Here is a 13,455-nt window from a genome sequence, read left to right on the forward strand (position 1 = left end):
TGAGAAGAGGGAGAAGGGTCATTTATTTTCAGTAACCAGACCTTTTGTCACCAAATCACAGGGCCCAAATGACCAAGCATAGGCAAGTCCATGTGGTAATACAGTCTTCAAACGGTAATCATGTTCACATTCTCAATAGCACAGACAGGACCATTTAATTCTTTTAACAGAAGACAATCATCTGCTCAGTATCATAATAAATAAATATTTCTATACTAAGACATATCATGAGAGAAGCAGGTCTGAAAACAATGTCTGACTCACAAGCACTAATCCAATCAGCTGGGAAGTACTTTCCTAACTAAGTACTCTTCCTAGGGGGGGAAAAAAAAAAAAATCACTGGAAATTCATTTCTAAGGTTAGAGTCCTTAACAATCATGGGGGAAAAAAGTACAGAGAATAATTTTATTTTCTAATTTTATTCTAAAATACAAACAAGACTCCTTAGAATTATGTCAACATAACTCCTTGATGTATTTTTGTTTCCAAATTTCTAATATGAAAGTCATAAATATTAGGCTTGAAACTGCTGACATTTGAGCAAAACTAACAGCACACCAACAAAACAATTTTTTTAAATTATCAGTTACATGAAACAAGCAATTCCTAAGTGTAGGGATTTGAATTACAAAGCTTATAAAAGAGCTCTACAATTACCAAAATCTCAAAGGCCAAAAAAAAAAAGACAACAGGAATTTTTTAGAACCAAAGATGTTTTGAAGCAGAAAACTAGCTCAAATCACATGAAACAACTTGGACAAGATTCTGATACAAAATTGCAACTGAGATGAAATTGAAAGAATATTTGAATTCAGTCCAGTTAAGCCACAGTGCCACCTAAAACCTATTTCCTTTTCTAAATGAAACCAAAGTTATCTCAAACTTGTAAGCATTTAAATGATCTGAATTTCCTTTATTTGTCCATGAAACATATTCTTATAGCAATACAATGTGACAGAAAACCAAAACGCATCTCTGCAGGATACTATGTACCTTCTTTGTCACAGATAGCATCAAATACATTTAGGTTCTTCCAGAATTCTAGAATTTCAGGTAAATTGCTTTACTCAAATAAAATACTGCAAAAGAGTGTGGAAAATAAAAATTTCTACCTTTGATGGAAATGTCATTAATTTCTGAAAAAATGAATAAAGAAAGTTCACAGCTTTCAGATCAAAACATCAGTGCTTTATCATTTTAAGTGCCTTAGTTTTGTAGGAAAACTGAAACTAAGTTTTCTTTATTCCAGTTATATGGTATTGTGTCATTCTTAAAAAGCAAGAAATCTGCATTTTTTAAAAAACTTCTTTTCCTCAAGAACAGTGATGACAGATTTAAGGTAGTCTGTTGGCAAAGAATGAGAAATGGTTCAGAATCTGCCCAAGTGTAACAAGTATTAGAATCATGAGAGGTTCAACAGTTATAGCTGGATACAAGAAACTAATTTTCAGGTCCCCAATTCACTACTGTAATTAACTTTAAATTAACAAAAAGCCATGATTAATAAAATCTGTTCACTTTGTTTACATAACTCTAACTGGATCCTGGAATGGGTCAATGTCTGGGGCACACTCCCTACCCAGTACCATGGCAAGGGCTCCCAGCTGCAAGGTTAGTGCAACTTCTACTTTAACAGGTTCTGCAGCATGGCCGTGGCATATGTGGGCCTAGCCTGTCTGCTCTCAATTGCATTCTGAAGATACTGGATGCCTCCACAGCGTTCCCAAATTTCTTCGAACTGTCTTGGCAAAATCTCTGCACCACGCTTTCGAGTCAGGCCTGTCTCTTCAAGATTCAGCTCACACATCTCCATGTCATCCTTACCTGCAAACACGAGATGTCAGAGAATTACCACACCTCCTTCCAGACCATTTACTGTAAACTTTACTCCTGACATGTCTATCAATTTGCAGAGATTTGAGAACTTTTAAAACTTTATTTCAGAGATTATTACACTAAGTGAAGTCAGAAAAAGACAAATGCCATTATTATATCATTTACATGTGGAATCTAAAGTAAGGCACAAATGAACCTATTCATAAAACAGAAACAGACTCACAGAGAAGAGACTAGTGGTTACCAAGAGGGAGGGAGGAGGGAGTGGGATGGACAGGGAGTTTGTGGTTAGTAGATGCAAACTACTACATTTAGAATGGATAACAATGAGGGCCTACTATATAGCATAGGGAACTATGTCCAGTCTTTTGGGACAGAACATGATGGAAAAGAATATAAGACTATATATATAAAACTGAGCCACTCAGCTATACAGCAAAAATTGGCACATTGTAAATCAACTATACTTTAAAATATTTTTTTAAAAAAAACTTTATTTCCTTCAAGATTGAAATCTGCTTAATAAATTGGCCAGAAATAAATCTGTCCTTGAGCAAGTACCCTTTCAAAATGTATTAGCAGTGCAGTTGATCAAACCAGTTACCAGGTTAATAAAAAGGCTACATTTAACCATTAGAAAGCAAATGATACAATTAAACACCAAAGAAAAGGTTCTTAAGACACAGATAAGTTTCTATGTGCTCTACAAGGACATAATTAACCCAAGCAACCTCACACCACAAATAAGTGATCCTCAACAGAGATGACTTAACTGCAAAACTCCATGCCTATTCCTGACCCTGAAGTTTAAGGAAAGGTTACATCATGGTATATTACACTGTTTCACTCTGAGGGCACGTAGTCCTTTTATGCTTTATAATTATTTTTGATTGCATGTGAATCATACACACCAGCCACAAGGAGGATGGGTGGTTTGTCAGGGTGAAGTTCCATTTGCCGGGCGATCCACGGTCCATCAAAATGGGCATACCACCAGCCTTTCTTCTTATTCTGAGGGTCTTTGTACTGGTCCGCAGGGCGGATGAATGGAATGCGGAAGAAACGCTGCTGCCGGTTCATTTCGATCTCCTGCTGCCTGGCAGGGAGCTGCACTGCTGGGTTCTGCTGAGCTGTCACAGGGAATAAGGACAGTCACACCAGGATAACGAAAGCAGCCTTTAATCCTAAAGTGCACCACTTGTTTTTAAAAAAGGAAGAAGAGGGGTTCCTAATAGTCAATTTAAAGCAAAATGTAAATATGAATTGCCTATAAATGAATATAATTCTAAGTGCGATTTCTTAGAATTTTTTTTCCCTGAAGATGTATCTTGGCACTGCAAACACACACATATATATGCACACATACACACATATACACGCACATACACACATACACCCACACCAGCAGCAGCAGCAGCAGCAGCAGCAGCAGCAGCAGCAATAACAACTACCAGCTCCCAGCAGATTCTCACAAATGATTGTACCTACACTAAAATGATCTTACATGGCAGGAGAGCAAACTAGTGTTGTTTGCTCAACTTATAGTTTTCCTCCAAGGAGTTCAAGTGAAGGCTGCAGAATAACTTTTACAGGATGATTCATGATGGAACAACTAGACAGTAATTTCACAACTCTCCAGGATTATAGGTATTTGTCAACTGAATCACAATTTCCTTAAAAAGACCTAAAAGCTTTCTCCTTTGCCAACTGATTTTGGGGTTTAAAATGGCCAAGATAACACAAACATTTTACTAACAGATAACTTTATGACATCAAAACCCTAACAGTAAGCATGAACTTTCACTCAGAGATTCACTTACTCTGAAATCAGACTTCTGGAAAAAAAATCCATTGAAGATAAGTGGAAAGTGTATAATATTTGGTTCTCCTTGCTAATAGAAAAGAAAAATGCTTACTTTTCTGCTAATACTTTGGGTTCCTAGCAATCTTTTTTCCCTTGCTCAATTTTCATTACTAAACAATGAAAAGTTTTTTTTTTGTTGTTTTTTGTTTGTTTTTGAAAATAAACAGTTCTCTGGCACAATGACTATATTTTTAGGAGTATCATTTTGGTAAATCTGTTTAATATGGGCTCTATGCTCACAACTTTAATCATTGACTGCATCTCAATTAAGAATCTCACTGAAAAGCTAAGTATGTCAATGAAAAATTATATAATATGCATAAGTCAAGGACAGTCACATGCCTTTTAAGATTTTCCAAGTACTGAAAGGATGAAATTACTCCTTATTTTTTACACCAATAGCAAAAGGTTTAAATTTACCAATAGCTGAATTTATTTCCATGCAAACAAGAGAGAGCAAAAAGCAGTTAGCAAAGATGTATATGCCTATGAAGGAAAGGAAAAGGCCCAGATTTGTTAGTGACTTAAAAAGCCGTAACCTTTAGCACATTAACAGAGATGAGTTTATTTATTCTCTTGTTCCTGTTTCCTCAAAACAACTTACAGTTTATTGTATTGATTTCAAGTTTTAAAAACTATCTACTCTTCAGAGAGTATACTAACTCAAAACTAAGACATTTTATAAAACAAACAAACCCTTCCCTCTGTGTTAAGTAGTGAATTAGAGCTCAATGTTCCTTGACCAGAAACACTGCAATACTAATGGGCCACCAGTAAGACTAATCTACTTTTATTCTTTTAAAATAAAAATATTCAATTGGATTTTTTTTTTTTTTTTTTTGCTTTTTAGGGCCGTACGTGCAGCATATGGAAGTTCCCAGGCTAGGCTTCTAATTGGAGCTATAGCTTCTGGCCTACACCACATCCACAGCAATGCAGGATCCAAGCTGTGCCTGAGACCTACACCACAGCTCACGGCAATGCCAGATCCTTAAACCACTGAGCAAAGCTAGGGATCAAACACACATCCTCATAACCACTGGGCCATGAAAGGAACTCCTGAAACTAATTTCTAAACAATCATTTCTTTCAAATCCAATTGTGTTATTTTAAAAGTATGAATAAGTTTCAAGTGTAGCCCTGTAAATCATTATAAGCACTTTGTTTGTTTTTTGCTATTTGGGGGCACACCCACAGCATTATGGAGGTTCCCAGGCTAGGAGTCAAATCAACCTACGCCACAGCTTATAGCAATGCTGGATCCTTAACCCACTGAGTGAGGTCAGAGATCAAACCCATATCCTCATGGATCCTAGTCAGGTTCATTAACCACTGAGCAACAAAAGGAACTCCATTATAAGCACTTAAAAAAAAAAAAAAAAAAAAAGCATGTTCAATGAGTTGGCAGATAAATATGGCATTATATTCAAATCATTACTGCTCAAATGACTTATAAGAAATCTACTGTACACAAAGATGACTCAAAGCTTTTAAACTATCAAAAAATAGGAGTACCCAATGTGGCTCAGTGGATTAAGAACCTAACACAGTGTCTATGCAGATGCAGGTTAGATCCCTGGCCTCCCTCATTGGATTAAGGATCCGATATTGCTGCAAACTGTGGAGTAGGCCACAGATGTGGCTTGGAACCAGTGTTGCTGTGGCTATGGTGTAGGCTGACAGCTGCAGCTCTGATTCCCCACCTGGCCCAGGAACTTCCATTTGCTTCAGGTACAGCCCTAAAAAGAAATAAACAAGTCAGAGGATTGTGGATTATTGTTCAAACTGCAATGGGCTGTGCAATTATGATATCAACTGGATTCAGAATCACTTGCCACGAATGAAGCCTCCAGAACACTGACATGGGCAGTAAAACACATGGGCCAAGCCTCAGTGGCCAAGGCTATTTCTTCTAATTGGAACTCTTCCTAAACCTGCGGTCACTCTGACAGTGCCTTGTACTGTTTCCCATCACACATCAGTCTAAGTTCCTCCATGAGTGAATGTCAAGCGGTGTTGGGAGCTATGATGTACCTATGAATGGTAGATTCTTAGGACACATAGATGAGGAAGACTACAAAATCCCTTTTCTGAGGGATTTTGTAGTCTAATGTGAATGAAGACATAAGGGGAACTTCCATATGCCATAGGTGAGGCCATTAAAAATAAATAAAATAAAAAACTGCACCATGGGCAGCTATAAAAGGAAAAGAGGAGTTCCTGTCGTGGTTCAGTGGAAACAAATCTGACTAGCATCCAGGAGGACACAGGTTCGATCCCTGGCCTCGTTCAGTGGGTTAGGATCCAGTGCTGCTGTGTCTGTGGTGTAGCCTAGCGGCTACAGCTCTAATTTGACCCCTAGCCTAGGAACCTCCATATGCTGTGGGTGTGGCCCTAGAAAGACAAAAAAAAAAAAAAAAAAGAAAAGAAAAGAATAATCTCCCCTTCCTATTAAGAGGTATTCTATTAAGCTTGTACACATTATCATATAAAACTCAAATCTCTCTGGACAGAAATGCTTTATACCATAAGAGTATATGAAACCACCACCTAAAGTTATTTATTCTAAAAGATCAGCTAATTATTGAGATATAGTTTTGCTACAATAAGAATTGTGTATATACTCAGTTTAAAAGCTAGTTTTTTTAAAAGGAAATTATTTGATAATAATAAATTAAATTTTGCTCTACATATATATTTTGGAATGATCCAAATAAAAGCATCATCTCAAATGAAATATCTTAGTACGGATCCACCAACATTAATGGACTATAACTCCCCTTAAAATTGTAGCAAAACAATGTTTAATAGAAGTTAGTACTTTATAAAGTATTTTTAGCCCATCTTCCAGTTAGCTCATGAGTTACCATTGACTTACGTGAATTGTTCAAAAATGGTGCAAAATCTGTGAACAAATATTTGATATTGAAGAAAAGATAAAAATGCCAAAACTGTTGACTGAGCATTCTTCTAAATTATATTGCCTTCCCATCAATGGAGGTGATGACTACAAATAAATATCCTAGCCAGAGCCAAATAATCCCAGGATTACCTACAAGTAAATGCTCCTTTCCAATTTTTTTTTAAAAGCTATTTTGATTACATTTTCAGGAAATTCTGCTTAATAGATGTACAAAGAGGACCAAAAATTTTTTTTTTTTTGCTATTTCTTTGGGCCACTCCCGCGGCATATGGAGATTCCCAGGCTAGGGGTCTAATCAGAGCTGTAGCCGCCGGCCTACGCCAGAGCCACAGCAACACAGGATCCAAGCCGTGTCTGCAACCTACACCACAGCTCACGGCAACGCCGGATCGTTAACCCACTGAGCAAGGGCAGAAACCGAACCCGCAACCTCATGGTTCCTAGTCGGATTCGTTAACCACTGCGCCATGACGGGAACTCCCAAAAATTTTTTTGAACACAGTGACAGCCAAACAAAAATCTGAAACAATAACTTAATACTATACATTATAGTAGCTTTAAGGCACTATAAGAATTCTATAGAGAAAAAAAGAATCATTTATAAATTCATCAAAAAATATGTGTTTTGGAGACAAAGTATTGCCACATTTACACATACTCAATATGTTTTCATTGCCTAACATTATCTTAAATCTTAAACTCATGACATTTTTAACTTTAGGAACTGTGAAATAAAACTATATTCTCTAAAGTCACTGTTTTAAGCAACTAAATATTATAAACCTTCACTGGATAATTTTCTACTGCCCCCCAAATTATTTCTGAAAACCTCTTTCTAGGGTAAATGTGGTGAGAGCGAGCTCACCCAGTAGAGCACACAGAAAAAGGGGCTGAGCCTCCCAACTCCTAATTCTAAGAATTTGCCATGACTTGTCAATGGATTACTCTTAAATGCAATAATAGTACATTATATTTTTGCTAAACATAAGTTGTCATCATTTTATATCTCAAATTAATGAATACTAATCCTAAATATTAAACTACAGAGCCATTCCTTTTAAAGGTCAAACAGCTGCAACATTAGGAAACCACCTAAAGTATAGAATTTTCTCAAATGAGCTATGAGGCACCTTGGTGTCCTCTCCTTTCCTTTTAACTACTCCTGTGTCAGAATGAATTTTACATGAGAGAAAAATAAAGTACTTTTCTGAGCAAGAAGGTCCATTTTATTTTTTATTTTTTAATTTTTTTCGATTTCTTGGGCCGCTCCCTCAGCATATGGAGGTTCCCAGGCTAGAGGTCCAATCAGAGCTACAACTGCCAGCCTACACCATAGCCACAGCAATGCCAGATCCGAGCTGCATTGGCAGACTGCACCACAGCTCACGGCAACACCGGATCCTCAACCCACTGAGCAAGGCCAGGGATCAAACCCTCAACCTCGTGGTTCCTAGGCAGATTGGTTTCTGCTGCACTACGACAGGAACTCCCATATACAATTCCTAATTGTTCATATACCTGGACGGGACTCTTGGAAAATTTCTTAATCTACTCTGTTGTTCTCCCAAAGAGTACATTATGCATGGAAATGGTAATAAGCACCAGTTAGGTAAGCCACATGTTCTTTGTTGCTTTGGGGGCAAAGCTGGATGAGTAAGATACTAAAGTATCTTAGTCTGGTCTGATACAAAAATACAAGAAATATTTATATATATTCACTAAAAACATGTGTGTTGAATACAAGTCATTTCTTTCTGTGCAATCATTCAGATGTATAAATTCTGAAATAGAAAATAATGAAAGCCAATCAGTCAAAGGTCATGACTAGAGCCTTATAGCTGAAGATTATAGCTAAAAAGAACAGCCCCTTTTCCATTTTTTTCAAGACTGTGGTTAGAAACTTGGTTCAGACAGGGTAACGGAATCATTTTGTCCTCTTCGAGGCCCAGAGACAAATTTTTAAACTGGAAAACAGAGTAGTGGTCACAAGATGGATCAACGTTTTGAGGGCCTCCCATTTGCCATTTCTTAGTTCCAGGCAACCTTACTGTGTTTCCAGAGGAGCGTTCTATTCTGGCCGAGCTCACCCTGTGACAGTCACTAACACTAACATCTCTAACATCTCCTACAGATGAGAAGCCTTCTCTCCCTCACTCTAATCTCCGCAACTATTTACAAACACTAACATTTCACCACTTAATTGACTTTCATCAAACACTGCTTTGTTTGCTAGGAAGGAGGTGAGGGAGGCAAGATATAACCATGAGTTCATTTTCTAAATCAACTTGGGTCACCCATCACTAAACTATACTATCAAGTTTGGGGAATATACCTCTTTGGTAAAAAAAAGAAAAAAAATGTATTAAATATGCTGTCACCTTGACATTAATCAATAGCAAGTTGCAACTTAAATAAATGAAATTCCAACTATTGCTTCTAAGACTGAAATTGCAACTCATATGTCACAAGTATTCTCAGTTAATGTTAAAGCTAATAATTGCGTTTACTAGGTTATGCCTTTTTTTTTCCCACTAGGTTATGTCTATCCTGTTCTGTTTTATAATTCCAGATATATAATTTGCCTTTTGTATAACAAAGTAACAAAATTCATTTTAGGATCTCAGTCAAAAAAAAAAAAAATCAAATCCTAGTCTAGGCAAAACTCTGGTCTAGCCCAAGGTACTTTTTCTCACTCTTATATTTTCACAGCATTATGAAATAAAAGCATTATGCTATGAATAAATAATATCTTCAGTAAATATTCTTTTTCACAATCATCTTTACATTTCCATATGTAATATTTACATATATGTGTATCTGTGTATGTGGAAAGAATATGTATTTATGACATTATCACACAACTTCCTCAGTATAGACAATGTTATTCTTGCCTCCAGAATTTATCTTAAGTAAATTCAATACTGTTAAATAGATATGACTTTAACAATACATCTAAAAGAAATAATGCCTTAAAAGATAAGCCATCTGTTAGGTTTAGTGGACCCAGGATTTTACAGTAAGAGAAAATTTATATTGGACAATTTTACCTAAATGTCTTATATATAGTTTCATGTAATTATATATATATACACTTTGGAATATTCAAAAGTACAGATTTGTTTTTACCATAATCAGTAACAGACTTTGGAGCACGTTGCTCTGTTTCAGTATTTCTCTTCTTGTTCTTGGATTTCCAAGCATGATACACTTTTAGTCTCCTATGAAATTCTTCTCTGCAAGCTGCCAGGAGCTCAATATCTATCAATTACATGGAGAGAGGCAAAAACAAGGAATTAGCAGGCTAATTTAGTTGTAAGGCATAATTATTCTGTGGCATACACATTTATTTTTAAAATAGTTTTCACTTTAAAGTTAATTTAAATTAGTACAAAATCAAAAGAAAACTAATTATGGATAAAGATAAGCACTTTATGGTAATATTATCTTTTATACTTAACAAAGCATTTTCTTACACATTATTAGAATCTTATATCATTTGCTCCCCACAAGAATCCTGGACTAAATATGTCTTTCTTATATGTCTTTCTTAGATGAAGAATCAGAGACTAGGTCACTTGCCCAAGGTCTCAGACCATGACAACAAAACAGGAAGTCAATGTGCTCCAGTACAAGCTAGATTTAGATGCAACACATCTTTTAAATCTGTAATTATGCAGATAAACTCAGTGAAGAGGGAAAGAAGACAATGTAGCATCTGCCCGATTATGACACCTGAGGTCTGAGTTACAGTGTCCTGAATTCAAACACCATGACTAACATGAGAACACAACTATGAGGCATCCTTTGGATACAGAATTTTACTTTGTTCTGTTGGAGGAAAAATAGCTTTAAAGAGGAAGGACTTCATTGCCTTTCATGGACCAAAGGGGTCTAAGAAATAGGAACTAGGCAGGCATAGAGCCCAAAACACCAGTTCTCTATGGCTTTTCCTCTCTTACCCAGGCAAGAGGTAGACAAAATGAATTCACCTTGGTAAGTATGACTTTCTTTTAGATTTGTGAACTAGGTCTTCATTTCAAGACAAGAGTAAAAGAGAATGGCTTAAACTAATTTATATGAAAAAAAATTCCCATCCCAATGTGGGCATTAACTTTATTACTACCTGTCAACTATGGAAACTTCCCTTTTTTTTTTTTTTTTTTTAAAGGGCCATACCTGTGGCATGTTGAAGTTCCCAGGCTAGGGGTCAAATCGGAGCTACAGTGGCTGGCCTACACCACAGCTATAGTAACTTGGGATCTGTGCCACACATCTGTGACCTATAGCATAGCTCACGGCAATGCCAGATCCCCAACCCACTGAGAGAGGCCAGGGATTGAACCCACATCCTCATGGATACTAGTCCGGTTCATTTCCCCTGCGCCAACAACGGGAAGTCCCTGGAGCCTTCCCATTTTTTTATCCTCCCCATAAACTTACCACAAGAAGTATTGATGGTATCCCGTAGTTCTGCATATTTCCATTTACTAAGATCATATTTCTTGGTACCAGCAGCCGCTTTGGTGGCTTGTACAGCAGGGCCTCTGTAATTATTACATATATTTGCATATTTAAGCCAGAAACACGAATGAAATGTTGACTCAACAGGCAAGAAAGTGAACATAGTTTGAGAACTGGAAATAACTACTGGAAAATATATATAATAATTTTTGTATCTTTGACAGACAAGGTTAAGAACTGTGTATTTATTATATGATGCCCAGGTAGATTAAAATTTTTCCAGTGCATCATTCCAGAGCCATTTTAGCAGAACGTCTGATTTCAGAATTCTAGTAACCTGGCCTTCCCCAGACCTCAGCTGAAATGTCCTAACTCATGGATACAAGAACATCAAAAGTTAAGAAATACATTTATATATGTTCCTCAAAGTCAAAAACAGAAATCGACTTTTTTTTTTTTTTCTTGTCTTTTCTAGGGCTGCTCCCATGGCACATAAAGGTTCCCAGCCTAGAGGTCCAATCGGAGCTGTAGCTGCTGCCGGCCTACACCAGAGGCACAGCAACACAGGATCTGAGCCATGTCTGTGGCCCACACCACAGCTCACAGCAACGCCAGATCCTCAACCCACTGAGCAAGGGCAGGGATCGAACCCACAATCTCATGGTTCCTAGTCAGATTCGTTAACCACTGAGCCATGATGGGAACTCCTCGACATTCTTTTTTTGGGTCTTTTGTCTTTTTAGGGCTCACCCTCGGCATAAGGAGGTTCCCAGGCTAGGGGTCTAATAGGAGCTATAGCTGCCAGCCTACACCACAGCCACAGCAACGCCAGATCCAAGGCACATCTATGACCTACACCACAGCTTGCGGCAATGCCCCATCCTTAATCCACTGAGCAAGGCCAGGTATCAAACCCGCAACCTCATGGTTTCTAGTCAGATTTGTCTCTGCTGTGCCATGACGGGAACTCCCCTGCCTCCCTTTTTTTTTTTTTTTTTTAAGAACATTAGAAGCACATGGAGAGTTGTTTACAACTACTGGAAGCTGCAGATGGCCAACCCCAGCATCCTTACTGGCTCAGATGCCCTAGGGCATGTGGGTGTTTATAAGGTGTTTATAAGGGCAGAGTGGTCCAACTGCCACCCTCTGCATAAGTCTTTAGAGACAAGCTAAAACAGCTGCCAGAGCCTGGAAATGCCTGTGACTTTTGAGTTTCTCTGTTAAAGAATACTTGACAAAGTTCTACAAAAAGCAGATAAAACCACACCCTTGTAAGCAGTGAGTAATAACACAACTAGTAAATGAAAGGGAAGGGTTGTAGGTCGTGGGACAGATAACAGGGATTTCAAAGGGCACTAGGGTTTTATCTTGCCCTGGGTAGTAGGGATGTTTGAGTGGGGAAAAAGGAAAGAAAGAAAAAGTAAAATACATATATTTAAAATATTTAAAAATTTTAAAAATAATTTAGAAATTAAAAATAATTTAAATAAAAGCAAAATAGAAATAAAAAAATAAAATACATATATTTAAAATATTTTAAAATAATTTAAAAATTAAATGGGATAATTTTTCATAGCAGTACTACTGAGAGCTTGGTATTTGTTTCCCTATACATAATCTAAAATAATTACTCCAAAAGTACAAGAAAATTGTCTTTTATGTAATGAAGACCCTTATTTTTCAGCAAAAGATGGCACAGATGCTCAGAATAAGCTGCAAGTGAACTTTTAAGCTCAAAGGAAGACTTTAAATACATCATATTTCTAGACATGAAAGGAAGATGACACGATATTAAAAGAACTAATTACTTAAGAACTCAAGTATTGCTTCTCACGTATCACACAAAGCATTTCATCTTTGTGGTTCACTGCTTGTGAGGGATGATCACAGTGTAGGGTCTGAAAATGAGCTCATATGTCTCATCATTTTACATTTTGAAAGACAATGGCAACCTTGGCAAATGATCAAGACACAAACACTTAATGAAACTGATGTTTTTTTTAAAACGATGGGGTTAGTAGAGGCAAACTATTACATTTAGAAAGGATAAGCGATGAGGTCCTACTGTACAGCACAGGGAATTCTATCCAGTCTCCTGGGAGAGAGCATGATGGAAGATAGGATGAGAAAAAGTACATATATATACGTATGACTGAGTCACTATGTTGTACAGCAGAAACTGACACAACACTATAAATTAATTATAATTTTTTTAAAAATAAAAATTTAAAATAAGTAAATAAAAATGGTGTATCTTCCTGAAATAAAGTATTCTTTCGTTAAGCTTAAAAATGAAATAAATAAGACACTTGTGCCTCTTGATGAGGCCTATGTATGCTTTCCTTTTAGAGAATAAAAAATAGCATACTG

General features: G+C 36.9%; 1 protein-coding gene across 7 annotated transcripts in view; it reads right to left on the minus strand.

Annotated features, from left to right (window-relative positions):
• The window catches only part of MYO6 (myosin VI), a 146,609-nt gene continuing 133,154 nt past the window's right edge, over nucleotides 1-13,455 (minus strand). For 5 of the 7 annotated variants that reach the window (XM_047763661.1, XM_047763653.1, XM_047763644.1 and 2 more), the window contains 5 exons: nucleotides 11,065-11,168; nucleotides 9,751-9,882; nucleotides 6,580-6,606; nucleotides 2,749-2,967; nucleotides 1-1,825 (listed from right to left, as the gene is read on the minus strand). In XM_047763661.1, the coding sequence (XP_047619617.1) occupies nucleotides 1,626-1,825; nucleotides 2,749-2,967; nucleotides 6,580-6,606; nucleotides 9,751-9,882; nucleotides 11,065-11,168 (682 nt within the window). In that variant the 3' untranslated portion in view covers nucleotides 1-1,625. The remainder of the gene's footprint in view (nucleotides 1,826-2,748; nucleotides 2,968-6,579; nucleotides 6,607-9,750; nucleotides 9,883-11,064; nucleotides 11,169-13,455) is intronic. The other 2 variants (XM_047763637.1, XM_047763668.1) reach the window with 1 other exon arrangement.

Source organism: Phacochoerus africanus, chromosome 2 (genome assembly GCF_016906955.1).
Source record: "Phacochoerus africanus isolate WHEZ1 chromosome 2, ROS_Pafr_v1, whole genome shotgun sequence".
In the NCBI taxonomy this organism is placed as follows: domain Eukaryota; kingdom Metazoa; phylum Chordata; class Mammalia; order Artiodactyla; family Suidae; genus Phacochoerus; species Phacochoerus africanus.